The sequence below is a fragment of the Cercospora beticola genome, chromosome 4 (genome assembly GCF_033473495.1).
Source record: "Cercospora beticola chromosome 4, complete sequence".
Classification (NCBI taxonomy): domain Eukaryota; kingdom Fungi; phylum Ascomycota; class Dothideomycetes; order Mycosphaerellales; family Mycosphaerellaceae; genus Cercospora; species Cercospora beticola.
This window is the reverse complement of record NC_088938.1, coordinates 2,772,782-2,799,391: the sequence shown is the minus strand read 5'-3', so window position 1 is coordinate 2,799,391 and position 26,610 is coordinate 2,772,782. Positions and strand designations below refer to the sequence as shown.

General features: G+C 53.1%; 9 protein-coding genes across 9 annotated transcripts; 5 read left to right on the top strand and 4 right to left on the bottom strand.

Moving 5' to 3' along the window:
- Nucleotides 1–49: 49 nt before the first annotated feature.
- Nucleotides 50–3,400, top strand: RHO25_006747 (uncharacterized protein; the record flags this gene model as incomplete). Its single annotated transcript, XM_023597547.2, has 1 exon — nucleotides 50–3,400. One exon carries the CDS (start codon nucleotides 50–52, stop codon nucleotides 3,398–3,400), a length of 3,351 nt encoding a protein of 1,116 aa, XP_023452908.1.
- A 314-nt stretch (nucleotides 3,401–3,714) lies between these two features.
- RHO25_006746 (uncharacterized protein) lies at nucleotides 3,715–4,032 on the bottom strand (the record flags this gene model as incomplete). The annotated part of the gene is made up of 1 exon (XM_065602838.1): nucleotides 3,715–4,032. One exon carries the CDS (start codon nucleotides 4,030–4,032, stop codon nucleotides 3,715–3,717), a length of 318 nt encoding a protein of 105 aa, XP_065458910.1.
- A 252-nt stretch (nucleotides 4,033–4,284) lies between these two features.
- RHO25_006745 (uncharacterized protein) lies at nucleotides 4,285–5,804 on the bottom strand (the record flags this gene model as incomplete). Its single annotated transcript, XM_065602837.1, has 2 exons — nucleotides 4,285–5,643; nucleotides 5,700–5,804. 2 exons carry the CDS (start codon nucleotides 5,802–5,804, stop codon nucleotides 4,285–4,287), a joined length of 1,464 nt encoding a protein of 487 aa, XP_065458909.1.
- A 1,406-nt stretch (nucleotides 5,805–7,210) lies between these two features.
- RHO25_006744 (uncharacterized protein) lies at nucleotides 7,211–9,090 on the top strand (the record flags this gene model as incomplete). The annotated part of the gene is made up of 3 exons (XM_023597545.2): nucleotides 7,211–7,630; nucleotides 7,690–7,817; nucleotides 7,887–9,090. The coding sequence occupies 3 exons, from the start codon at nucleotides 7,211–7,213 to the stop codon at nucleotides 9,088–9,090; spliced, it is 1,752 nt and encodes a 583-aa protein (XP_023452906.1).
- A 1,268-nt stretch (nucleotides 9,091–10,358) lies between these two features.
- RHO25_006743 (uncharacterized protein) lies at nucleotides 10,359–12,732 on the top strand (the record flags this gene model as incomplete). The annotated part of the gene is made up of 2 exons (XM_023597544.2): nucleotides 10,359–10,373; nucleotides 10,435–12,732. 2 exons carry the CDS (start codon nucleotides 10,359–10,361, stop codon nucleotides 12,730–12,732), a joined length of 2,313 nt encoding a protein of 770 aa, XP_023452905.1.
- A 550-nt stretch (nucleotides 12,733–13,282) lies between these two features.
- RHO25_006742 (uncharacterized protein) lies at nucleotides 13,283–14,754 on the top strand (the record flags this gene model as incomplete). Its single annotated transcript, XM_065602836.1, has 3 exons — nucleotides 13,283–13,287; nucleotides 13,443–13,767; nucleotides 13,846–14,754. 3 exons carry the CDS (start codon nucleotides 13,283–13,285, stop codon nucleotides 14,752–14,754), a joined length of 1,239 nt encoding a protein of 412 aa, XP_065458908.1.
- Nucleotides 14,755–15,372: 618 nt separating this feature from the next.
- Nucleotides 15,373–17,025, bottom strand: RHO25_006741 (uncharacterized protein; the record flags this gene model as incomplete). The annotated part of the gene is made up of 1 exon (XM_023597542.2): nucleotides 15,373–17,025. The coding sequence occupies one exon, from the start codon at nucleotides 17,023–17,025 to the stop codon at nucleotides 15,373–15,375; it is 1,653 nt and encodes a 550-aa protein (XP_023452082.1).
- A 910-nt stretch (nucleotides 17,026–17,935) lies between these two features.
- Nucleotides 17,936–19,193, bottom strand: RHO25_006740 (uncharacterized protein; the record flags this gene model as incomplete). The annotated part of the gene is made up of 2 exons (XM_023597541.2): nucleotides 17,936–18,828; nucleotides 18,887–19,193. 2 exons carry the CDS (start codon nucleotides 19,191–19,193, stop codon nucleotides 17,936–17,938), a joined length of 1,200 nt encoding a protein of 399 aa, XP_023452083.1.
- A 686-nt stretch (nucleotides 19,194–19,879) lies between these two features.
- RHO25_006739 (uncharacterized protein) lies at nucleotides 19,880–26,258 on the top strand (the record flags this gene model as incomplete). Its single annotated transcript, XM_023597540.2, has 6 exons — nucleotides 19,880–20,461; nucleotides 20,510–21,139; nucleotides 21,196–22,344; nucleotides 22,405–23,610; nucleotides 23,662–25,288; nucleotides 25,345–26,258. The coding sequence occupies 6 exons, from the start codon at nucleotides 19,880–19,882 to the stop codon at nucleotides 26,256–26,258; spliced, it is 6,108 nt and encodes a 2,035-aa protein (XP_023452088.1).
- Nucleotides 26,259–26,610: the final 352 nt, after the last annotated feature.

Below are 26,610 nucleotides of genomic sequence, written 5' to 3'. Positions count from 1 at the left end.
TGCTACACTCCACGTGCCACTTTCCGACCAGGACGCGCCACCCGACGCCATGATCGGGCTGCCCGTGCCACCGAGGCGTGATCATCAGCATGGAGAGCGCACAACCCCTGGGCCGCCTCGTATCTTGCCATTGAGCGCGGAAGCCATCTCTCAAATCCACTCCTCGAAGCACATCACCACGTTGCAAGGCGTGGTCTGCTCGTTGCTTGAGAACAGTCTCGATGCTGGCGCAGACAAGATCAGCATTTCCGTGGACTGGATGCGCGGTAGCTGCTCGGTCGAGGACAATGGTGCCGGCATTCCGTCAGCAGAATTTCTCGAGAATGGCAGTCTAGGCAGGATGCACTGCACTTCGAAGCGGTCTGCTTCTCGTCAGCAGAATGACCATCTGCATGGATCTACTGGCACCTTTCTGGCAGAGCTCGCAATTATGTCGCTGCTGGAGATCAGCTCGCTTCCCGAGAGGGCCACGATGTCGGGCACATTGACCATGCACCACGGCAAAGTCATCACCCGCCACGTGAAAGCTGCCGATACGAGCCTGTTCGCCACTATTCTCCAAAGGCATGGCACGAGTGTTTCAGTTCGTGACTTATTTGGAAACATGCCTGTGCGAGTGAAGCAACGTGCGCTCTCCGCGGATTCTGGCAATGATCATGAGAAGGCTTGGCACGAGCTCAAGCGCGATATAGCTGCTCTGTTGCTTGCATGGCCTAGACCGTGTTCTATCAAGGTACGAGAACCCGACGCAGAAGCGCACAGGGTCACGTTCAACAGCGGTAGTGCTGCTAGCCTCACCAAACGAGGCCTCGGCCAACTGGAAGGTAAGTCCGTTCAACACGATTTGAGAGATACTCTGCCAGTCATTTTCCAAGCTTCACTTGGGCCCACGGAATCGCGAAGCAGATGGGTACCACTTTCTGCTTCTACAAGCGTGGTGTCCCTACGGGGAATGATCTGTCTCGATCCGTCGCCACATAAGCAATGTCAATTCATCGCTATCGGTGTCTTCCCGTGCGCTCGTAACGATGCCCACCACGATTTATACCACGCAGTCAACAGCCTTTTTGCAAACAGCAGCTTCAGCGCATCGGAAGACGGCCCCCGGAATGCCAAAACTTCACCCAGACCAAACACAGTCCCGCGGCAAAGTCATGGAGAGAGAGCACAGAAGAGTCTCGATCGACATGCCATGTATGTCCTCCAGCTTAACTTCCGCGAAGCCAACCGCGTTGTCGATGCAGACGCTGCGGCCATGAGCGAAGCGACTATGAAGTGCCTCGTGGACATTCTCGAAGCCGCAGTCCACGCGTGGCTCGAAAGCAATCTTTTTCGTCCTCGGAAGCGCAGAGAACGTCGAGATGACCGCTTTCGACCATCGACAGCAGCAGCACGGACAGCTCCACGAACAGAGTCCGGTCCCCCGATTCGGGCCCCTTCGACTGCGCAGTACTCCGCCAGAGGTGCAGGACCAGCAGACCTGGGTCAAGACACTGTCAAAAAGTATGGTCGTATTATTGATCTGTCCACTGAGCTGCATGCCACTGGGCATAGCCCTGATCGCCTTTCGATTGAAGAAGATGCTCGGCATTATCTGACTCGCCTTCGAGCAGGCCCATCGCGAAACAAACGCCATGCCGATGCTGTAACTGCAAAGCCTCGCTCCGAAGCCAGAGACAGCGCTTTACGCACTCAGCCTGACGCTTCTGAAATTCATGGACCGAGTCCTACGACGTCCTTGGTCAGCAGAATCCGTGCGCCACCACTTCGAGTAGGAGATCTGAATTCGAAAAAGCCAGTCTTCCGCGCATACGATTCCGAGGCCCCTTCAAGCGACAACTTTGGTAACATTGACGAAGAAGAGCTTTTGAGAGCGGAGCCGGCGTGTCAGAGTCAGAGTCGCCACCCTTCGCCACCAGGAGAGAGCATCACGACCTGGACTGACCCCGTCAGCGGGCATATTTTCCGGGTAAATTCGCGTACTGGCGTAGTGCTGCCCACCGACGACAACGCGACTGGCTCAATTAATCGCGACACAGTCAACCTACGACATCACGTGGCCATCAACACCTCCGTGTCTTCAGTTGGCAAGCCAATCAGTCTTTCTCATCGCAGCGCTCTCGCCAAGGACAGGCCAACAACTGCGTCGGTCACTAAAGAGTCCTGGCTTCCTGGCTTCTTGAGGGAATGGAACAACCCAGTATTTGCCAAGAAAGACGAGGAATCTATACCCACTGCGTCACTGTTTGGTCCTGGCCTCATTGAACAACTTGAGGAAGAGCTAAGACCTTGCGCTGGTGACAAATACCGTGAAACATTCGCACGACATTCTGGACAGCGCAGTGGAGGCACTACCCTATCTCGATCCGCTTTGCACGACGTCGAAGTGATTAGCCAGGTCGACCAAAAGTTTATCTTGATAAAGATGCCGTCCCGAGATTCTGAGCGTTGTGCAGAGCATGAGGCGGATTCAGGCTCCACTTTAGTCCTTGTTGACCAACATGCTGCTTCCGAGCGTATCATTCTCGAGGAGCTCCTGTCAGAGATGATGGGTTCGTCGACAAGTGGTAACGACAATCAGCCGGGCGTCTCGGTCAGATCTGCTTCTCTACAACAAAACACTACCCGCGGCAAATCTCTAGTATTCGAGATCTCGGCCCGCGAACAGGAGCTTTTCACTCAATACCGGGCTCACTTCCAAAGCTGGGGTATAACATACAACCTACCAGCGCCCTCCCTCACAAGCAGTCTCGAGTCTCGGAATCACAAATACTCCGGAGACTCGTTGCATCGCCTCATCCTAACCCACTTACCCACCGCCATAGCCGAGCGTTGCTCTGTTTCTCCAGCCCTCGCTATCGAACTCCTCCGAAGCGAGATCTGGTCCTTCGTCGATGGGGCACGGAAACCTGTTCCACCAACAATGCCACGTCCTGTTTCAAATAACGAAGGAGCAAATGATCAACCAGCTTGGATCTCCCTCCTCCCACACATTCCAGCCAAAATGCTCAACATGCTGCATTCCCGTGCATGTCGCAGCGCCATCATGTTCAATGATGTCCTGACCAAGGAAGAATGTACAGTTCTGATGAAAAAGTTGGCGACTTGTACATTTCCGTTTGTGTGCGCACATGGGAGAGTAGGCATGGTTCCTGTCATGGATTTGGGGAGGAGTGGTGAGATGGAGGGGTTAAGTGGCATCGCCGCGCAGGCGACAGGCAGAGCTTTGGACGGCGGAGATGATGGGACGCAGACTAGCAGAGGAGATTTTGTTGAGATGAACAGATTGAAAGACTTTATGCGCGAGGCCAGGAGGGGGCAGCGGAGTGGCACTGGTAAAGACGACGCGGAGGACGAGGATGTGGAGATGTCGGAAGCGAGTCCACATAAGTTTAGTTGAACGTGAGAACTGTTAGTATGGGATGAAACAGCAGTCGCACCAAGATGATTTTCTCATTTCTTCTATGCCTTATTCGATCCTGCCTGGGGTATCAGAGTCTATATATGCTCCGACGCCTGAGCACTTCAGCTCTTGCAGCGCAGTGCCCGCTCGAATCGCCCATGCAAATTTCCTGCTTGCTGTCTGCTGTCTTTTTTGTGGCTGTTCGCTACTTTGCGAGGCTTCTGGTGCTGCGGCTCTATGGCCGTGTGTCAGGTACAGAATATGCCTCGCCCATCGGAAATTTGCTCCAAACCCGAAGACTGCGACGCGCACTACACCAAGTCGTGATACGGCTCATATACCGGGTCCGGATTCAGACCGGTGATGAGAGCCAATCGATCGTGATGCATGAAAGGTTGTTGAGAGGAGTGATGAAGATGTGTATCAAAGCGACGCTCTTCGCGAACAGGCTCGCGGCGCTGAACTGTGTCATAACGGCTCTCCCGTCGATAGTCAGAGTCGTATGAAGGTGATTCGCTGCTGCTCTCGATGAGTGCCAAGCGATCCTTGTGGATTGGCATCGTGAACCACTCCGGTTGTGAGTGGCGGGGCTTGGAATAGTCATAGTTTTCGTGTCGTGTTGATGGCATTGCGGTGTAAGAATGATTGTCGTGGTCAGATGAGTCAGAAGGTCTGAGGCGACTTGTCAGTGTCCGATCCCTTCACTAACCCGGAAAGGCAATGCCATTTTCTATGGATCGGCGCCGAGTCCATAGCTTTAGTACTCACATCTCGCGGTCATGTCTCAGCTGCTCTGGCAGTGCCGCTGTACGACCTCCTTTCTGTTGACCACGACAATGGTCAGCTGCCGGTTGTCGTCGAGGTTCTTGCGACTGCGCCTCCTAGATGAAATCAGAAGCTCCCCTCCGGCGGCGGACCTTTTCTGGGAACAGATCGCCTCCGCCTGCGGCCGTTGTAAGCTTGTTGGCGAAGAGATCCTGGCGCTCTTTGCTCGCGCCTAGGAATGACACTTCATTCTTCGCCCCTGCGCCCTTGATGCTGAACCCCGTGGTTGGCTCTGCATTGAGTCTTCCTGCTTGAGAACTTCCGATTCGTGCGAACAGGTCTCGTGGCTTGTCTTCGCGATCTGATCGACCTGGTTGGCTGTCGTAAGCACGGGCGTCTTTGCCGGCACTGATGTGAAGACCGCGAACAGCAGCCACTGCAACATTCGGATTGATCGCCTTGTTGCAGGAGCTACTGCTAGCAGAGATATACTCACCTGATGCTGCTTTCTTTGGGAAGAGGTCGACTGGAGACTTGCTCCTGTTGTTGCCATTGAGCGCCGAGGCTTTCTTGCCAGGAAAAAGCTCTGCCTTCATATTCTGCTTTGCAAGGCGATTCTCGTCTTCTGAGCGTCGGCGCGGTGCAAGCGGCGACCGCCTACGTGCAGTCTGACGATACGGCTGATCTTCGCTGAACCCGAACCTACCATCTCCGTCGCGCGTCGGTGATCTGCTTCTTGATCGATCTTTCAGTCTGCCGCTCGATCTATTGGCAAATAGGTCCGCTTCCTTTCGTGGGCGTCTGCCGGACTCTCGGTTCGCGAAAAGGTCTTCTTCAGAACGAATGCTTGGTCGTCGTGCTGGCCCATCCGAAGGTCTCCTTGCAGCCAGCGATGCTGGATCGTCATCGTAGAGATTCACGTCGAACGGCTTCTCCGCAGTCGGGCTACGTGTGCTTCGCGATCGCTCACGTCTCCCATACCCACCTCTACCACGTCCACGACCTCGACCTCTGCCACGACCTCTGCTGAACCTGGTTTCTGGATCATGTTCAGGATGGTGGAGATAGTATGCGCTCTGAGCCGCGGCATTCTTCACTTTCTGATCCGAGACAAGGGCTTGGCGTATGCTCAATTCCACCTCAGGATGTGTGATTGGGGCTTTGGCTGGCCGCAGCTCGAGTGGGTCCTCCACGATCGATTCTGAAGCAGCGAGTGTGCGAAGCGCTTCTTGGGCAGCTTCTGCTGTGCTGTAAATGAGGTTCGCGCTATTGTCATTTACCCACTCCACTCTCCGGAATGCTTCGCTTTTGAAGTGATCGCGTGCAAAATTTTCGACGTCCTGTGTATTCATGTTCGACAAGCCCTCAATGTGAACCTTGGTCGCGGCGATCTCTGTCTGGGAGAATTCGCCGTCCTCTATGCTGTCGATACCATTCATCTGCTCGTTCTCGCCTTCTAAGGCCATTGATGGGCGCTGGATCATATCGTTAGTCTCACGTGCTCATTGCTTGCTCTTTTGCGGCGACGCACCGCATCCAGTTCTGCGGCCGCCCTCTGCATTGCTGCCAATTCCGGATCGACCTCGGCGTCCATGTCAACATCCATCTCGAAATCCATGGTGTCGTCGGTCGCCATGGCGCGGTGGGCCGCCTCCACGTCGGCGGAGTAAGGCGACAGTGCGCGCGTCGTCAATGCGATCGGTGGTGTGGATTTTTGTGAAGGTCGAAGAGGGGATCGCGCGCCGTCAGCAGGAACACGCGGCTGGACTCGGTCGCTGTCGTCGCAATGTTCGAAATGCGGAATTGCTTGTCGCAACAGTCGTGAAGAAGTGAGAGATTGGTAACGGGGTGAATGTGCCGATCTCCAGATGGTCGATGCGTTTGATGTCACAAGCAGTGTGCTCTGCTTGCTGCCGTGAGCGTGAAGGTGAAGGCGCTTCAGCTGCCGATGAAGTAATGTGAGGCTGAACCCTATCGGCTACCGGCCCGAGCCCCCAAGCTCCATGCATGTGCAGCTCGTGCGTGCCAGTTTCGTGTCACAATATCAGTCATCATTGAGAAGATCGCGGAAATACGCATGAGCAGAGTCGCATGTGGTTACTAATGTGCGTGGCAACTGATGGCCGCCGTCATTTTTTCACTATTGCTCCATTCAGCGCGTGTCAGGAAACACTACCGCAGCCAGTCACGGCGACATAGCTCGCGAGAAGGAGTGCCCTCTTATCGATTATGAGCTCTCAAACAGAACTGGGGACAGGGCGTCAAAATCATTGAGAAGCGACTAAAAACACGAAGTGCAAGCTGCCACCGCCCGAATCGGCATTGATAAACTACTGGACAAGCACACAGGTGAGATGATCGGGCATGTGACAGCGGAGCGTCGTAGCATGCCAGAAACGGCAAAAGTTGCGGCATACCCAGGAAGAAGTGGTGTCTTGCCATCTCGTCCGAAGGCTGGAAAATTGCCGCAAGTCAACGCTCGACTGTCACGCTCCAGTTCTCCGGCCAGCTGAAGGAGACGGTCCAATGCTCGACCAACAAATGCTGGCCGAGATGTGCGAATTGCTTGCGATCCTCTCGTGCAGAACATATAAGTACTCGGCCGAGACATTTCCGTAGCCCTCGAAGATGATCAGAGCAAGGAGAATGCAGACCAGGATGTAGACATGTGTAGTGGCGAGTGAGAATATCACTGCAATTGCAAGGAAGTCTGGAAGTGCGTACTTGACCGTTCAGCAACACAGGGCAGTGACTAGTCAAGTTCTTGGCTCAGCTGTTCGCGAACAGAGCACCGACGAACACAACATCATCAATTGCTCTCAATAGCAGAATCACCCTTAATTGTAGTGATCACCATACTGAGCACTCGACAAATCTTCGGCGCATGGTCGGCTGTGACGCGAGACCATTCATGTAGGTACCTAGAAGGACCACCTTAATGGCATCAGCTCCAACTTCAATCGATTGACGAAGCAGTCATGGAAGCACTCACAGCGTACAACACAACTTCTCATCAAACCTCCAATCATATCAACATCAAAAATGCCGTCCTCACGAGCAGACAGCATGTCTCCCGAAAGGGAGACCTCCACCCTCCCGTTTATCTACGATACAATCATCGTCGGAGCCGGCCCCTGCGGTCTGGCAACAGCAGCACGATTACGAGAACACACGCCCTCTGCGATCTTCACAGACGAGGAACATCATCGATACCATTGGATTCGGAAGCATGCTGGACAAGCTACGATTAAGAATTCTAAGACGGGAAAAGTTAGACCTTTGGGAAATGATCGATTAAGAAATGAACCTTCCTTGCGAGGTTCCAATTCCCATCCATCGATGCTCGTTCTGGATAACTCTGGTGATACCTGGATGGCGAAGTGGGAGAGGTTATTCAAGTTGCTTGAGATTAGTCATTTGAGGAGTCCGATGTTTTTTCATCCGGATCCGAGGGATCGAGATGTACTGAGCACTTCGTCTTGTTATGATCCAAGGCTTCGCATGCTGATAGTGCGTAATAGGGACTGCTAGCTTATGCTCATGCCGCCGGACGAGAGGACGAATGCATTGAAATTGCAGGCTGTGTCGGCAAAGAGCTGAGTAAACATCAGATGAAGAAGCGGAGGAATAATCGGAAACCGGGAGAACAGTGCGCAATGAATCGCCTTCTCAAATATAGTGTTGATAGATGTGAGAATAGCTGACGAGGATCACGCAGAGCCAGAGCCAGCATAACAATCGATGAGCGCGACCGGAAAGATTACTTCACCCCACCCGCCGACCTGTTTACGTCCTACTGCACGTCCATCGCCACGCGCTACGACCTCTTATCACCCGAACTCATTCAGAAAGCCACAGCAACAAACATCCAATACGACTATGTCAAACATATATCTCCCGATGAGAAAATCTTCACAATCGCAACATCAGAGGGACAAACATACTACACCCGCACCGCCGTCCTCGCCATCGGAGCCGGGAACACACCAACAGTCCCAGCACCTTTCCCACAGCGACCGAATGGCGCTTTCCCACCCAAGACTTGCCACGCTTTCCATCCCAATGGCGACGCCATTCTCCAGTCCCGTCTGCATCGATTGAGGAAGACATCAGAAGAGACCAACGTCCTCGTCGTTGGTGGTGGTCTCACAAGCGTACAAATCATCGATCGCGTTCTGCGTCACCATCACCGCACTTCACCGAATCTGAAAGTCTTCCATCTCACCCGATCGTGTCTGAAAATCAAACCTTTCGATGTTGATCTCAGTTGGATGGGAAAATTCCGGAATCATGAGAAAGCTTCGTTCTGGTCTGCGGATACTGATCGTGAAAGAAGTGAAATGGTGAAAGTGGCGAGAGGAGGTGGGAGTGTTACGCCGAGGTTTGCGAAAGTGTTGAAGAATTGGGTTGAGAAAGGGAAAGTGGAGGTTCATGAGGGGTGTAAAGTTGTGAGGAGTGAGTTTCATGAAGAGGGAGAAGGAGAAGGGTGGTGGGAGATTGGGACTGAGCCGAAGGTCGAGAATTTGGAGAAGAGGAGGATTCATTTCGTGTATTTTGCTACGGGCGTGCAGTCCGATTTCGAGAAGTTGGGTATGTTGAGGAATATGTGCGAGGAGTTTCCTGTGGAGGGGTATGATGGATTACCGGCTTTGACAGATGATTTGATGTGGAAAGAGGGAGTGCCGTTGTTTGTGACTGGGAGGTTTGCGGCGTTGAGATTGGGCCCTGGAGCGGGGAATTTGGAGGGAGCGAGATTGGGGGCGGAGAGGATTGCTTGGGGGATGCAGGACTTTTTGAGTGGGAGTGAGGAGGGATGTGGCAATGGGGTTGGATTCGGTGCTGAAGGTCAGAGTTGTGCTTCGGAGTATAGATTTGCGGCTGGAATTGGGAGTCGTTTTGAGAGCTTGGAAGTAGAGGGCTGATGATATATCTCGCAATCGGGCGATTCGCAAGATTATATTTCCGATGCCCGAGGCCCTTTCTGTCTCTCAGAATGAAGCTGACTGGCGAGAGAGAATCGTATCATGTTGGCAATGCTTCGGTCAATTTCTTGGAGCCCGCTTGCTTGCCGAGCCGCCAAACGAGCTGCGACAGAACAAAGTTGGCGAAGAATGTGCGATGATGCACGCGGAAGTGAGTTGGAAGACTTAGCCTGTGGTTGGCCATGTAATTGTAATGCACGTCACCATCGAACTTTTGTCTGCACTTCATGCCAAATGCTGTCGTGGTGTCAGACCCTGCATGTTCCGTGAGCATCAGTGGCAGTGGGGTCTCGAAGAAAGCTCTTGGCGTTGAGTGGAGGGGCCATTGGACATGCTCCCCGCCATTGACGAATTGTACAAACAGCAACAGAATGGTATTGCTGTGGCAACAATGCCTCTCCTCTGCTGATGATGAGCACGAGGGTCTGTATGCACACAACACCGCTTCAACGCGCGTTTTGGCGGTATGGTGCCAAAATCGCTTGCTGGAAAAACTTGCAGAAGTCCGTGTCACTGAAGATTTGGCGACAAGGATCATTGGATAGCTCCCCGTGGAGCTTACAGTCATCGCATTTGTGTTGTGCATCTCCTACACACCGGCGGCCGAGCCATGTTATCGCCCATGTGGCGTCGTCCAGATGTCCTTTCGCATAGGGAATATCGAGCCAGGTATGGTCATGGCTACGCTCACCGACACGCAAATAAAACTCGTGGCGCAGGGTAGGGTGGCCGATCGTGGATTGGGATTAAGTCGCCGAGCGAACCCGTGTCGGAAAGTTGTTGTTGCTTCACCCTGTTGCTGGCGGCACGATTCCCGGTCTGTAGCGGCAGCGGCGATCATGCAAGAGGCACGATAACACGCTGAAGGTGAGCGAGCAGCATATGGCGCTGCAATGGTGAGCGAGCACTGGTCAACAATGTGGCCGCAGAGGGCAGCGCTACGCAGACGTGGACTGTTCCTGCGCGCAGCGACCCTGATATTGTTCGCGGGTGGGCCGCCGAGTGGTCATGGCTTTGACGTGCTTGTCCGATGGCGGGGTGCTCTCAACTGAATGTGAAAAAACGCCAGCTGCCTGCTCACTTTCTTCTCTCTCCTCTCTCATCCCTCTTCCTCTCTCTCCATCTACACCACAAAATCTTCTTCACTGCCTGCACTGAGCCGGCAGATTTTCACATCCCTTCGTTGTTATCACAGAACCGCCAGCAACATGGTGCAATCATCGGTACGTGCCCCTCGCCTCGCCATGACTCTCTCACCGACGTGTTTCTGACATTGCCCAACAGGTGCTCGGTTTCCCACGCATGGGACGTCTGCGTGACCTCAAGAAGGCCAACGAGGCCTATTGGGCGGACAAGCTGTCCCGTGATGAGCTCCTCGCCGAGGGAAAGAGACTGAGACTCGAGCACTGGAAGATCCAGAAGGACGCTGGCGTGGACGTCATCCCATCCAACGACTTTGCATACTACGACCATGTCCTCGACCACATTCAGATGTTCGGCGCTGTGCCCGAGCGATACAGCAGCGCCAAGCTGCACAAGCTCGACGAGTACTTCGCCATGGGTCGTGGCCACCAGAAGGACAACGTCGACGTGCCATCTCTCGAGATGGTTAAGTGGTTCGACTCCAACTACCACTACGTCAAGCCAACTCTGCAAGACAACCAGACTTTCACTCTCGCAGAGAACCCAAAGCCTGTTGCTGAGTTCCTCGAGGCCAAGGAGGCTGGCATCCAAACTCGCCCAGTTCTTCTCGGTCCTGTCTCTTTCCTCGCCCTCGGCAAAGCTGACCGTGGCTCATCTGTTGACCCAATCACTCTCCTCGACAAGCTCCTCCCAGTCTACGAGCAACTCCTCACACAGCTCAAGGAGGCCGGTGCCGAGACTGTCCAGATCGACGAGCCTGTCCTCGTCTTCGATCTCCCAGCCAAGACCAAGCAGGCTTTTAAGCCAGCCTACGAGAAGCTCACCGCTCTCCAGGGCAGCAAGGGCCCACAACTCGTCCTCGCCACCTACTTCGGTGACGTTGTGCACAACTTCGATGTCATCGACTCTGCTCTGACCGGCACCCACGCTTTCCACGTCGACCTCGTTCGCCACCCAGAACAGCTCTCTCAGGTGATTGAGCACCTCGGCCCAAAGCAGGTCCTCTCTGCTGGTGTCGTTGACGGCCGTAACATCTGGAAGACCAACTTCAAGAAGGCCATTGAGGTCGTTGAGACCGCCATCCAGAAGCTCGGCAAGGAGCGTGTCATTGTTGCCACATCCAGCTCGCTTCTCCACACCCCACACACTCTCGCCAGCGAGAAGAACCTTGACGAGGAAGTTCGCGCTTGGTTCTCTTTCGCCAGCGAGAAGGCCGTCGAAGTTGCCATCATCGCCAAGGCTGTCACAAACGGCCCAGACTCTGTTCGTGCTGAGCTCGAGGCCAACGCCAAGGACCAGCAGTCCCGTGCCACCTCCAAGCGCACCAACAACCCAGAGGTCAAGAAGCGCATCGAAGCTGTCAAGAAGGAGGACTACGAGCGCAAGTCGGGCTTCGACACCCGATACGCTGCCCAGAAGAAGCACCTCGACCTCCCCATCTTCCCAACCACCACCATCGGCTCCTTCCCTCAGACCAAGGATATCCGTATCCAGCGTAACAAGTTCACCAAGGGTGAGATCACTGCTGAAGAGTACGAGAAGTTCATCGAGAAGGAGATTCAAGAGTGCGTTCAGATCCAAGATGAGCTCGGCCTGGATGTCTTCGTCCACGGCGAGCCAGAGCGCAACGACATGGTGCAATACTTCGGTGAGAGACTCGACGGATATGTCTTCACCACCCACGCTTGGGTCCAGTCATACGGCTCCCGCTGCGTCCGACCACCGATCCTTGTCGGTGATGTCTCTCGCCCAGCCCCAATGACTGTCAAGGAGAGCAAGTATGCTGCCAGCATCAGCAAGAAGCCCATGAAGGGTATGCTTACTGGACCTATCACTTGCCTCCGATGGTCCTTCCCTCGTGACGATGTTCACCAGTCTGTCCAGGCTCAGCAACTCGCTCTCGCTCTCCGCGATGAGGTTGTTGACCTCGAGGCTGCCGGTGTCTACGTCATCCAGGTCGACGAGCCAGCTCTCCGTGAGGGTCTGCCACTCCGCTCCGGTGTGGAGCGTGAGAAGTACCTCGACTGGGCCGTGAACAGCTTCAAGCTCTCCACTGCTGGTGTTGAGGACTCCACCCAGATCCACTCTCACTTCTGCTACTCCGAGTTCCAGGACTTCTTCCACGCCATCGCCGCTCTCGATGCCGATGTCCTCTCCATCGAGAACAGCAAGTCCGACGCCAAGCTCCTCAAGGTCTTCATTGACGAGGCCTACCCACGCCACATCGGCCCAGGTGTCTACGACATCCACAGCCCACGTGTGCCAAGCGAGCAAGAGATCAAGGACCGCATCGCTGAGATGCTTCAGTACCTCAAGCCAGAGCAGCTCTGGATCAACCCAGACTGCGGTCTCAAGACCCGTCAATGGAAGGAAACCAAGGCTGCTCTTGTCAACATGGTCAATGCTGCCAAGCACTTCCGTGCTCAGCACAGCAAGTAAACGCGTACTTGCATAATCTACTGTCCCGAATGGTGTTCCTGGCGTCAAAAAAATCAACATGGGAACGGAAGGGATGGTTTTGTTTGCCGGACTTTGAGCCGGTGTAGCGCTCAACAGCTACGATTCAACAAGTGATACCCAATTTTACTCAACGTCTTTATCAGCGAGGAGTTCAACAGAGAAAGGGAATGGTTTCTCATGATGGAATGAAATAGAGTTACAGCTCGATGACCTCAACGCTCATCGAGTATAGTCGCACGATCGGGAGGGCGTCGTGCGACTTGTGACTGAAAAAGTACGATTTGCATTGTCATGGTGTTTGTCATAGACTAGGTAGTAGCTACCGAAATTGTACTATTGATGGATGATGATACTTTCCTGTGCTTGTGATCGATCCTGCCTCGCGACAATTTTGTAGCGCCGACTCTCTTCAATGGCTTTCAAGGTTGTTTGCCGACATGCTCCACCAGGACAGCACATCAAGCCTCGATGGCATCACAGAAGTCGTCAGCACGATCGCGTAGTAGCCTTTACTTGTAAGAACACCAGCATGCGGTATGACTTCTGCTTTCCAACGCTGACAGACTTACAAGCGCACCATTGCAGAACGATGGCGCCGAAGATACCCTTCAAGTGCCTGGCGCAAGTCGTCCCTCGATCTCCACCTCACGTCGGCCATCGACCAGCGGCCGGTCCCATCGATCTCATAGCACCACACTGACAGTCGAAGATGCGAACAAACTCATGGCCGAAGCGCTTGCCATTCAGGAGCAGCATGATCTGCCCGCTTGTGGCACAAGCAGAAAGTCGAGCATCAGACCAGACACGTCCGATGAAGACGGAACAAGACGCCTCAGCGTTCGTCCTGAAGCCCATTATGCTACCGCGTCAAACTACAGCCGCTCGAGGAGATCATTGAGTGTGGTCGCGGAGGACCCAAGCCTTCTTTTCGCAAGAGCTTTGAAGGATCATCAGCAGAGTAAAGACTTGTTTCGATCCCAAAGCAAGCGGAAAGAGAACGAAGAGCAGAGACTGGTAGAGCTCAGCTCGGAAGAAATACCACCACACCAGCAAGACCACGATGATCACGCCTTCACTATCACGTCTCCCTAGTCTGCAGACGTGATCACTCCTGACCCAAGCGCTGCTCTTCCGCAGCCACTCGAACAGAACACCTACCAATCGCCCTACCACCACAGACGCCGCACAACAATCCACACGACCCTCCCCTCCTGGACCCGCTTCCCCTCCCACACCCGCGCTCTCCGCTCCGCCTCCGCCACCGACCCCGGAATCATCATTCGAGACTTCGCAGACCCTTCTTTTCGCCGCAATGCTACAGCCAATATCTCGCAATTCCCTCAACAAACCTATCGCGAGACTCTGAAACATTTTGCGAAGAATTGTGCTTCTGTTGCGAAGTATTATGCTACAAGGTTGACAAGTCCTGAGGGGTATCGAGGTGTTAATCGGAGAACGAGCGTTAGTGTGGCGAAAGGTGGGGTGAGAGAGCCGGAGTTGGAGATGATTTCGCTGAGTCCGGGGCCGGTGAGTAGTGGGGTTGGGGAGGGGGACGAGGAGGGTGGTGGTGGGATGGAAGTGGGGAGGGAGGAACATCGGTTGTTGTTGGAGAGGGTGGAGAGGGAGTTGAGTGAGGAGGATGAGGAGAAAGTTGATGGGAACAGGTGGCAAGGTAAAGGGAAGGAGAAAGTGAAAGGGAAAAGTAGGGCGATGGGGATGAAGTTGGATCTTTCGAGGGCGAGGGGTGGGACGGGCTTAATGAGGGCTGATAGTGGGTTTGAGGGTCTGGAGGGGGCGAGGCCGGGGACGCCATTTGTTGTGGAGAAGGCAGGGTTCGATTGGGGAAATGAGTTCGGCGGTGGAGGGGAGAAGAAGGAGAAGAGGAGTGGAACATTTGAGTTCTCCTTTCAGCAGAGTAGTCGGAGGCAACAGGATGGCGTAGGACCGAAAACGGCGGGCGGGCAGGTCAGTAGTGATGATGACGAGGAACAGGCGCCTTGAGGAACGTGTACAATTGAGACGCAGAACAGCGGGGTTGAAACAGCAGGAGAGTGTTGACGTAAGTTCTGTAGACTCTGAAATTTGGTGTCTTGACGATCAGGGAATATTTCAGATCGACTTGCGACATGATATGAGCGAGACAGGCTGTACCGTGCCAGGTCTTTGGCTCCCTCCGCCTTCAATCTCACCTTCTCTCCCACTGGCAGGATTGATGTCCCAACCTCTTTCGGCGAACATCAAATGTTACTCCGACCCCAGCAATGGTCTGTAACAGTGCGAAGCGAACAACCTGAGTCGACCAGGTATCAGTGAAGGCCATGAGAAGTACTTGTTTTCCGATCATCGACTTTAGTGCTCGCATGTGGCTGATCGACTGGCACATATGGCTGATCTGAACCTCAAGTCTGCTTGCATCAATGCGGTGGCCTTCCTTCTATTATTGTCATGGAGTGTGGCTGTTTCGCGTATTGACTGACTTGATGGTCGGTGGACAGAGATGTATGGATCGCGAGATATTGTCGTTGTAGTTCGCGACAGACTTGATGCTGCAGCTAGTCTGTGAAAGGCGGTCTCCCACAAGAGGTTTCTTCGGTGCGTTAATCCCAGTCAGGCCGGTGTTCAGCTCTTCATCTGGCTGGACGATTCGTCGGCAGTGATCACGCTATCCTTCTCGTCTCCGCCTTGAGTTCCTAAAGTGAGAAAAGGCACCAAACACATGCTGAGTGCGGAGTGTGCCATCGAGACCCAGAATACAGCTGTATAGGGTTGTGTCTCTTCGTCCCAGAATCCAGATAGTCGTGGGTTAGCCTCGACGGCGTTGAAAACAGCAGTTGCGACGCCGAAACCGACGACAGCTGTCAATCGTACAGCAGTCTGGAAGATGCCTCCTGCGACGCTTTGATGAGATTTTGGTAAGCTTGTCATGACAAGCATGTTGCAGACATTGAACTGTACGTCTGCGGCGATGACGATGAGGACTTGTGCTGGGAATGCGAATGCCCAGTAGCTGCTGGATCTTCGGTTCAAGGCCAGGAGCAGGAAGGCGATTGTATAGCAGGCCGCGCCAATCAGCATGAGAAGCTTGTTCGAGACGCGATGTAGGATGAGGCCGGCGACGGTATTGGCAACGAGGCCAACAATGAACATGGGTAGTAGATGGACGGCGACCATAATAGGCGAGAATTCCCAGATATTTTGCAGGTAGAGGGCGTAGAAGAACGTTCCCGGTGTGAAGGCCAGGAAGCCAAGGGAGAGGATTGAGAGTGCTAACGTGAAATCTCGGTCCTTCCAGATGCTCATGGGTACGAGTGCATATTCGTCTCCAATCCAGATGTCCCAGAGAACAAAGGCAACGAGAAGGAGTGCTCCGAGGATGAGCAGAGCAAGGACATAGTTGGTCGTCCAGCCCTGCGGCGCAGTATCGCCGAGACTCAGAGATGCGCTGAACATGCCAATGCCGAAGACCACGCAAAAGACGCCCACGAGATCAAAGTGCTTCAAAGTGTCCCTGTTCAGTTCCTTCTTGGCCTCTGGATCTCGCGGAATCGTAATCGCGCCAATGATTGTAAAGACAAAGAAGACGATAGCGATGAGCCAGAAGGACGCTCGCCAGTTGAAAATTGTCGCCGCCACGCCGCCAAAGATCGCTCCGAAGGCGAAGCCTAGAGGGTTTCCTGCTGCGAAGCAAGCAAAGGCATAGTTGCGCCTTTTGCTCGAGGTGGGATACGACAAGCTCAGCAGACCTTGTGCTGCAGGAACTGCGCTGGCGTTGAAGAGTCCTAGGACACCATTTAAAATATCGAGTGTGATGCCCTCATTCGCGAAACCAGCGCCAAGAGCGAAGATGGAGAATAGTAACAGAGACACGACAAAGAGAAGTCGTCGGCCGAAAAGGTCTGCTAGTTTGGCGAAGAGTAGTAGAAAGGCGCCTGCGCTGAGCGAATTTGCTGCTGTGATCCATGTGATTTCTGCTGTGCTCATGTCCAGATCGCTTCCTATCGAAGATGAGGTGACTGTCACGGAGCCTTGGAGTAGCGACGACATTGCAATTGCCATGGTCGCGGACAGCACGAAGAAGATCTCTTGTGTCGTGGACTTGAAGCATGCCGGTCGACTGTTGCCGTCTTGTTGGCCATTTTGAACAGTCTCAGATCCATCCTGCTGGCCATGTTGAATAGTCTCTGATATTGAACCTCGACTGTCTGCTGTATACGTGTAACTGTCGTTGGAAAAAGATTGAACGGACTTCTCTTCATCGTGAAGGGCCCCCATAGTGAATATTTCACGTCACACGACGCATTTGAAAGACCTGCCGGTTGCTGAAGTTCCCATATCGCGACGAAGAGCAGGCGGTATCTCGTCGCATCCACGATGGTACCTCGCCAAGCCCAAGGCTCGCCCGTTGCCCGCAATCTTGTAACGTGATTCAGAGGAGATGGAGGCCACAACAATCGCCCAGGAAATGACGAATATGTGATGCGGGTGATCACCGCTCTAGTTGTGTTTCTGGCGCCACGCCGTCAACATAGCCCCGGCAAGGTGTGAGTCCGAGGCGGAGGTTTGTTGTGTACGTTCGGTAGTCGCGGTAGTATAGCGGAGTGCCACTGCAAAAGGTGTCTTGCCAATATCGCCAACTATGATGTGCGGGCGCACGCCATGCAGATCATCAGACTACGCCGTTTTTGCTTCTGACGGTTCGAGGCGAGGAGGAGGTCCAGACCCTGAACCCGTGACATTGCACGTGGTGAACGGCGTCGACCAAATTCAAGGAGGCCATGATCATGGAGATGCTGGAGATGATGGTTATAATGGTTTGATGAATGCGGATGCACGTTGTTGTCGGAGCACAGATGAAGGAAGATGCGGTGACGTGGAAACAAGGTTGGATGCTGGTCGTTTCTTGGCACGACGGAGATTTGGATGCCTGGAATCTGGGACTTCACATTCTGTCTCTAAAAATCTATGTTTCATCGAATACATTCCTAATTCCATCGCCTGTGCACCGCTGCGCTGCGGTCTTTGCCTCTGCTCATTGTTAGTCGGACTTTACCTGCTGGCGGACTTGAGACGCGCATTCTGGCGCGTGGTTTCGAAAGCGCGACACCCCTGACCACTCTGCCTGGGTCGGGTGTACGGTTTCCAGTGCGATCGGCGACCGACACGCTGGTACCAGGAGCTCAGTTCACTTGGAACGCCTGCACTCCAAAACACTGGAATCGGTGTCAGGACGTGTCCAGACTTTGACAATGTCTACGCCACAGCTCGTGAGGAGCTCCCTCCACTGGCTGAGGGTGCGTTCCATGCCAGAATGATACAGCATCATCATAATGTCCAGGTGGCTGGTCTTCACATCGGCCCCAGTGTCCGGAAGAACGAACTCCTCAATCAGAAGACGGCTGTCGGAGTCCATGGCCTGTATCGTGTTGCCAAGGAACTTGCGGATTGAGTCATCATCCCAATCGTGCAAGATCCAGCGCCAGAAATAGGCTTTGGCGCCTTTTACCGGCTGTGGTGTAAAGAAGTCATAAGGCTGCAAGTCAATGCCGTCCATTGTTGACCTGTCCACGTTCGCAATGGTCTCGGGAAGGTCTTGAAGTACCAGACGACCGGCGAGGTCAGGGTTGGCCTTGTGGAAATCCAGTATGTCAGCTCCACGATTGCCGCCGACATCGACTAGCAGGACTTCTTCCGTGCTCTTGCAGGCAGCTCCAACTTCCTGCGCAAAAGGGAAGATGGTGAACCAAGGCTTGTTCCCCTTTCGATTCTCCCTCATCAGGGTGTCGAAAGAGTTCTTCATCTCTGGAGTGTCTTTGAGATAGTCCCACATCATCCGGCCATCGAAGGTGAATTGCGTCGGATCCATTTCTTGTGGACGTGTTGGAAACTGTTTGAACCCATGCTCACGCATGTACGGCACTATACGAGCTGCAACCGAGAAGAGTAACTCATTGAGATACTTGATCCCGGCCTGGCCACCTTCGCTGCCCGCGATTTCGCTGATAACATTTGCTTCATACGTGTTTGGTGCTACTTCACGGCCGACGCCAACAGAAGTAAGCACTCGCATCAGACGGGCTACACAAATTCTTAGCTTTTGTCAAGAGATGCACCAGTGCAAACACAACAGTCTTACAGATCAGGAGCTCGTCTGAGCTGACGCTCTTGGCGATACTGGCAGCATCGACAGGCCCAGCATGAGCATTGAGTTTAGGCAGTACGCCAATCTCTTGAGCCATCACCAAGCAAATGCTCTTCAACGGCTGCCACAATTGATTGCCCCAGTACTCGAACGCACCCATGCCCGCCAGCTGCACGCTCTGCGTAGTCCTTCGGATTTTCTCGACCGCACCAGCTTCACCTCGGATGCGCGCCTCGACAGCATCGTTGACTTCTGCAGCCAGTCGGCGCAACTCGTCGGCTTGTGCTGCATTCAATGCCATGATTTGGTGTGCTGCGGCAGCAATGTGATGACACTGGTGGAATCTGAAGGAGCATAAGCTGCAGAATCAGGTCAATTTGCCGATCTCGAACGTTCTCCCATTAATCTGCAACGTGGTCGGTGGTTAACTCTCAACGGTCTATGCAGCAGATTGTCTGGTACCATGTGCTGTCTGCGGGCGGAACCTTGTATGCCCACACGTTTGGGATGCGATCGACCAATATGTACGCGTGACAAGCTGTCAAGTTGCAGTCACAGCAGTATTACAAAATCTAGAACACGCGTTCCGAGGCATCATCTCCATTCGACAGGTGTCCTAGCTAACCACCAGGTCTCTGCTCCGCACGCTGCGTCGGCGTTCTGGACGAACTTGACGAGGTGCAGAGATCGACACACGCTTAGGATTGGCTAGGATCCGTCGAAAGCTTAACCAGGTACTTGCAAATCCCGAATGAAACTGGTCAAGTTCAGATGCCACGCTTTGATCGACGAGCGTTTGTATCTTTGCAAGTACTCCCACTACAGTACTGCACATCTTTCGACGCATCGAATGTTACGATCGAAACTGCGACGACAATCGCATGTATAATTGAACATTTACTTTTGTTCGCTCCTACGCTTAACGCAAAGAAGACGACGATGACTATTCCATGCACATGGAAGTAACAAAACTAAGTTGAATCTACAATGGGCAAGATACCAGTGTTCGCGGGGCTTGGCTCTGATGCACTATTCAGCGATGCAACCAGAGATCAGGCTTTCAGAGACTCTCGACTGCCACATGGCAAAATTCTTATCGAAGCTTGTCACAGAGCGTTCGTCGAAGAAGTAACCATAGCTGCAAGGGAGGCTCAACATGACAATGGCATCGACCTGGACGACCTACTTTCTCCGAAAGACCTCATTGAGCCATGCCAGCGATACCATGGCCATCCAGCTGTCCAGAATGCGACCCTTTGCGTGGTCCAGTCTCTGCGCCATCTGGCTCTCCAGAACTCCGCAAGAGAGGACGGATCAAGGGATTCCGTAGCAACAGCTGGATTCTGCATGGGATTACTCACTGCAGTGGCAGTCGCTTCCTCGGACAATGTACTGCAGTTCATTGCCAATGCAGAACATTGTTTTCGAGCAGCAATTCTGATCGGCCTCGCCAGCTGGCGTATGCGAAGGGAGGTCACTAAGCTGCCATCGGAGCTTCCATGGAGCTTGGTGGTGGCTAATATTGGACAAGATGAAATGTCCAAAATTCTCTCATCCTATGATTCACAGGTATGGCAACTTGATCCCTCTTCAACTGCATCCACTGACTTCTGGCAGCACGACCGGCCGCCGATATTCATCAGCGCAATCAACTCAGCCCACTGTGTTACAATCTCTGGCAAAGGTATAGACCTACAGCGTTTCGTAAAATCACAACTACCAAGCAAGTGCAGCGTGAGGCCGACCAACATCCACTCACTCTACCACAACGAGAGATATGGCCAGGCACAAATCACAGCTCTGCTCGAAGATTCAAAACGGCGGAAGCTTCGATTCCCATCTACACGCGATCTTATAATACCGCTGCTCAACACTATCGATGGGTCACTCATCAAGTCTGACGATCAAGGCGGTCAGACTGATCTTTACGAGATGATCTTGAAGATGACCTTGGCCGCCCCGACAAACTGGGTTGCTGTACAAGACGCCATATTGACAGTTGCTAGCGAAATGCCTACTGATAATTCCGTGGCAGTTTGGAATTATGGACCTGGCTATGGTGCTCTGACTGGACACGAATATGTTGATTTGAACATCGAAGTTCGTGACGTGTCGCGGAATGCTGGATCATCGAATCACAATTCGGAAGACATCGCGATCGTAGGTGTCGGGGTAGACTTGCCAGGAGCACCAGACCTGGAAACTTTCTGGCAAAACTTGATGAACGGCATCAATAGCTGTTCTGAGGTATGTTCTATACAAATGAGCACTGTCACAAACTTCCTATATTAACAGATCGACAGATTCCAGAAGACCGTTTCCATATCGAAGACTATTACACGGGAGGCGATGCGAAGCCGGTCAACAGACATCGTTCGATGGGAACGAAATATGGAAACTTTCTCGACAATCCATTTGACTTCGACAACGAGTTATTTGGCATTTCGCCACGAGAGGCCTCATCGATAGACCCTCAGCAGCGACTGATGCTCCAAACGGTGCATAGAGCACTGGAGAGCGCTGGATACGTGCCCGACTCATCGCCGTCATTCTCTCGAGAGACGTTCGGCTGCTTTGTCGGGAGTGCAACTCTGGATTACGTGAATAACCTACGGGACGACATCGATGTTTACTACTCTCCTGGCACACTCAGAGCATTTATCAGCGGCAGGATCTCTTATGCGTACAAATGGTCTGGGCCTTCACTGACTGTCGACACTGCTTGCAGCAGCTCGCTTACGGCTCTGTACCAAGCATCGCGAGCTCTAGTGGCTGGCGACTGTCGTGCAGCTATCGCAGGAGGCGTCAACATCATCACGAGTCCGGACATGTATCTCGGACTGGACAAGGCGCACTTCCTCAGCCCGACTGGACAATGCAAGGCTTTCGACGAGAGTGCAGATGGCTACTGTCGAAGCGAGGGATGTGCATCTTTTGTGCTCAAACGATTGTCCGATGCCGTTGCCGAGAACGACCGGATTTTTGGTGTGATCAAGGGCATCGCAATGAACCAATCCGGCTTGACATCTTCCATTACTCATCCCCATGCGCCGACTCAAGAGAGGCTTTTCGAAAGCTTGCTGCGCACGACGAACATCAACCCTCATGATGTGACTGTGGTCGAGGCGCATGGTACTGGCACGCAAGCTGGCGACCCTAACGAGCTTAAGAGTATACGAGGTGTCTTCGCGAAGAGTCGTCAGTCTCATAACAAACTTCACGTAACGTCGGTGAAGAGCAACATCGGCCACCTGGAAGCTGCCTCCGGAGGCGCTGCATTGGCGAAGTTGCTTCTTATGGTGAAGCACGAGCGGATACCACCTCAAGCATTACTGCAAAATCTTAACCCGTCAATCGATGAACTGGGTAGGGACGAGACCTACATCACTTCGAAACCACGAGATTGGCAGTCGAATGGAAAGCTAAGAACAGCACTTTTGAACAACTTTGGTGTAAGTATTCACGTGACACAATCGCTCTCTCGAGGACGTAAAAGATCTAACTTCTTATAGGCTGCGGGATCTAATGGAGCCTTGTTGCTCCAAGAACATGTCGAAACGATCACAACAGAGACGACTACTACGCCATCCCTTACATACGTATACGGCTGCTCGGCAAGGAATGAGGATTTACTCGAGCAGGCACGAGAAGAGATGCTTGAATTTCTGGAAGGGAACGGCCAGGAGCTCAGAATATCAGACATCTGCTACACCAGTACAGCTCGTCGCAAAGTTGACAACTATCGGTTGACAGTGACCGCCTCAACAACATCAGAGCTGGCCGCCAACTTGAGGAAAGCTCGTGTAACGGAGGCACCTGGCACAGATAATCCAGTCAGCTTCCTATTCAGCGGACAAGGATCTCAGTACGCAGGGATGGGAAGAGGACTTCTTCAACTGTTGCCAACTTTCAGAAAGTGCGTGCTGCACTGCAACCAGCGCTTGGTCGAATGGGGATTTCCTGGCTGTCTGGACGTGATTCAAACCGAGGACACGGCCACGTTCGACATCAAGAATCTGGAGAACATCCAGTCACTTCAGTGTGGCGTCTTCGTGCTCGAGGTAGCACTTGCACGCTCCTTGATTGGTCTTGGTCTGAAGCCAGCACTCGTTGCTGGACACAGCCTCGGCGAGCTTGCCGCCTTGGTCATAGCTGATGTGCTTGATCTGGACAGCGGTTTATGGCTGGTCGCCGAAAGAGCGCGCCTGATCGTTACAAAGTGCGAGCTGTTCGCGAGCTCCATGGTGGCGATTAACATGCCTGCCTTCCAAGTTCGCCAGGAACTACTTACCATGGATCAATTTGCGAGCCTGACAGTATCCTGCGAAAACTCTCCGAGCGACTGTGTAGTAGGCGGCAGCATCGTGGATGTCAAGGAACTAGTACGTTACATCTCCGAAGAAACCGACAACAAAGCTGTAGTACTCGACGTGCCAGTCGGCTACCACACTGCGGCCCTTGACCCTGTTTTGGAACCACTGGCTGCTGCTGCATCTACGCTTACCTTCTCGCCTCCATCAATACCCGTCGCCAGCAATGTCCTCGGGAGGCTGATCGCTGTTGGAGAAGAGGACGTCATCGATCATGACTATACTGCAGCGCATTGCAAAGGACCAGTCGCGTTCAACAGCAGTATTGTCGACGCACATGAGCAGATTGACAACCTGGACAGTGGCTGGTGGCTCGAAATTGGCCCACATCCTATGCTTCTGCCAATGGTGAGGGCGATAACTACAGATACCCTCGAAAGTTTTACTGACCTGTTACAGATTGCCAAACATGGCGCCTCACAACGATTCGCCACCTTGAGGAAGGATAAACCTGCCGACCAGACACTCGCGGAACTTTTCGCTGCACTTTACCGAGATGGCGTGGTCAACGTCGGTTGGCGTACTTTGTTCGAGTCTCTCCCTGATCGACCTAGACTGGTCGACATACCAGTCTCGCCCATGAGTACAACAAGATTTCTCGTGCCTTTCAAGCGGGAGATTGCTCAAGGCCTCGAGATGGCTGCAGCAACCGAGACTTTGCCATACACCTTCCTGCAGAGAAAGGTTGAAACAAGCAAAACCGGCGAAGTTGTCTACGAGACGCCCATTCGGGCTATGGCTAGCGCGATTAAGGGCCATCTCGTTTGCGGCACCGCCCTGTGTCCTGCTTCCGTTTATACCGAGATGGCCCTCGCTGCTGTTACATGCGAGCGAAACGAGCAAGACAGAGAAGTCGCGTACAAACTGTCGAAGGTCAAGTTCCTGAGGCCTCTACTATTCCTAGAAGGATCTGAGGACATTATTCGTGTTACCCTTCAGCGCCCAGAAAATGGCAAAGGAAAGACGGACTTTGAAATCTCGAGTTTTGCAGCGCCAGAGTCTGATGCCAAAGTCCACTGCGTCGGAACCATCAAGGAGCAGGCGAAGTCCAAAGCTGGATCCAAGATGCAGGCGACCGAACAAGCCTTGTCGAGACGAAGGACCAATTTTCAAAATGGTGAACACCAAACATTCTCAACATCTATCATGTACGACAAGATCTTCAGTCGGGTCGTTGAATACAGCTCGGCCTATCGCGCTGTCAAGAAGATCTACCTGGATGACAAATTGGAAGAAATCTTTGCGAGCTGCGCGCTGCCACCCACGGAGGATCACTATGCAGGCCAACCCATACTTCTCGACACGATGCTGCATGTCGCTGGATTCGCGGCCAACCTCAATGTCGACAACGAGACTGTATGCATCTGCCACCACGTCCATTCAACTACCGTCCTTCGTGGTGACGTCGCTCCCGGCCAGGCGTTTGACGTTCACTGCAGCAACTTCATCAACACAGAAGATCCTGATTGCGTGTTGGCAGATGCACATGCAGTTGACGATCACGGCGTGATCGCGGTCATCAAAGGTATGGAATTCCGACGATCAAAGCTAGCCAAGTTGCAAGCTGCTTTCGAATTCGCATCGCAAGCTCCTTCAAGGAGAAACAGCAAACCAGAGTCGGCGTCGACAAGTCCTGCTAGGCGAGAATCGAAGGATTCAGACGAGGTGCCAACAGAACAGGCGTCTGTAACGGAATCCACAAGAGGCACGAGTAGCCCCGGGACTTCCAGGAGCATCGCCACAAGCCAGGACACTGTCATCACTATTCTATCCGAGGCTACGGGCGTGGATCCAAAGAAGATCGACACGCGAACGACACTTTCCGCGATGGGCGTGGACTCAATCATGATGTTTGAGCTCGATAGAAAACTGGAGGAGGCAATCGGCCAAAAACCGAGCGTCTCTGAGCTGTCTGCATGTAAGACAGTGGGCGATATGGAGAACCTCGTGACGAGAAGTGCTTCACGTGGAGCAACTCCAGTACCCATGCGCTCACGCAGCAGTCCGACGTCCAGGAGTCCTAAAGGTGAGCAAAATGCTCTAAACTTGTCCAAAGACTGATCACTAATATTGCTAGACTAGGCATGCCCAAGATCGAGAGCACGACGAGCTCCTCTGGTAGCCGCTCTCCAGTGGAACCTGAGTCTGCCTTGACTAAGGATATGCTTGAGCTATTGGAACGCCGACTGGGCCATGTTGAAAGCCCAAATCAGATCCAGTGGGACGAGAGCTCGCCCGAAGCTCCCCCGATATACCTCATACACCCTGGCGCGGGCATATGTTTGCACTACAACCGACTGGACCCACTGAACCGAGACGTTTACACAATCCAGGATGGCCGACTCCTTGCCGATCTGAAAGACGACTGGAAGTCGATTGAGGAAGTTGCCCAGAACTATGCAAATATGATCGCAAAACATAGTTCAGACTTTGGTTACCAAAGTGTCATTATCGCAGGCTGGTCTTTTGGCGGAATCATCGCATTCGAGGCGGCACGAAAACTGCAAAGCAACAAAAGTACCAGCACATTAGGTGTTGTCCTGATCGACCCGCCTCAGCCCAAGGATCACAAGCCAATTGCACGAGAGACGATCGAGGTGGCAATGGACGCTACACTGAAATTGTCCAAGCCCAGGTCCAAGGCTGCAGCAGACTTCGAAGCTGCTATCGGAGCTCTTACGATTAGGAACAATCTACGCCGTGCGGCTCTACTCGGCAAATATCGTCCCTCGCCAAAAGGGCCACTGCCTCGAATTGTCTTGTTGAGATCCTCAGAGGGCTTGGACTTGGGCGTCGAAGGTCTTCCAGAAAACGAATGGCTGCATGATCGAAGCGATCCTTCCATTTGCACTCGTGCTTGGGAGGAGTTAATGGGCGAAGAGATTGATGTTCTGGACATTCCAGGAGATCATTTCACTCCGTTTGAGAAGGAGAATATTGACGGTACGGCGGATGGTATACGCAAAGCATGCCGTATGCTGGAGGAAGGACAATAGAGCCACATTCAACATTGATGCGTTCAAGCGATTAGATCTACAGCGTTCACGCGCTTTTTTACAGCTTCTACCACATAGATTACAACGAAGTTCGACATCTTACCCATTCGATAATTGGTCTGGTGGACGACTTCGCTTTGGAATTCTAGACTTTTGATACTTGCCATCTGTACTCGTCCCGAGCACGCCATGTATCGTTTGCATGCTGATCACGGCATATTCGGTAAACTGTAGCCAAAGTAATGGTACGTGCCAAACTCAAATGTGCTGCACAGTGCAGATCATGACGAGAGTTCGAGAGCTGCCGTTTCAGGCAAGCGTTTGACGATCTTTGACTTGCCACGTTCGCGAT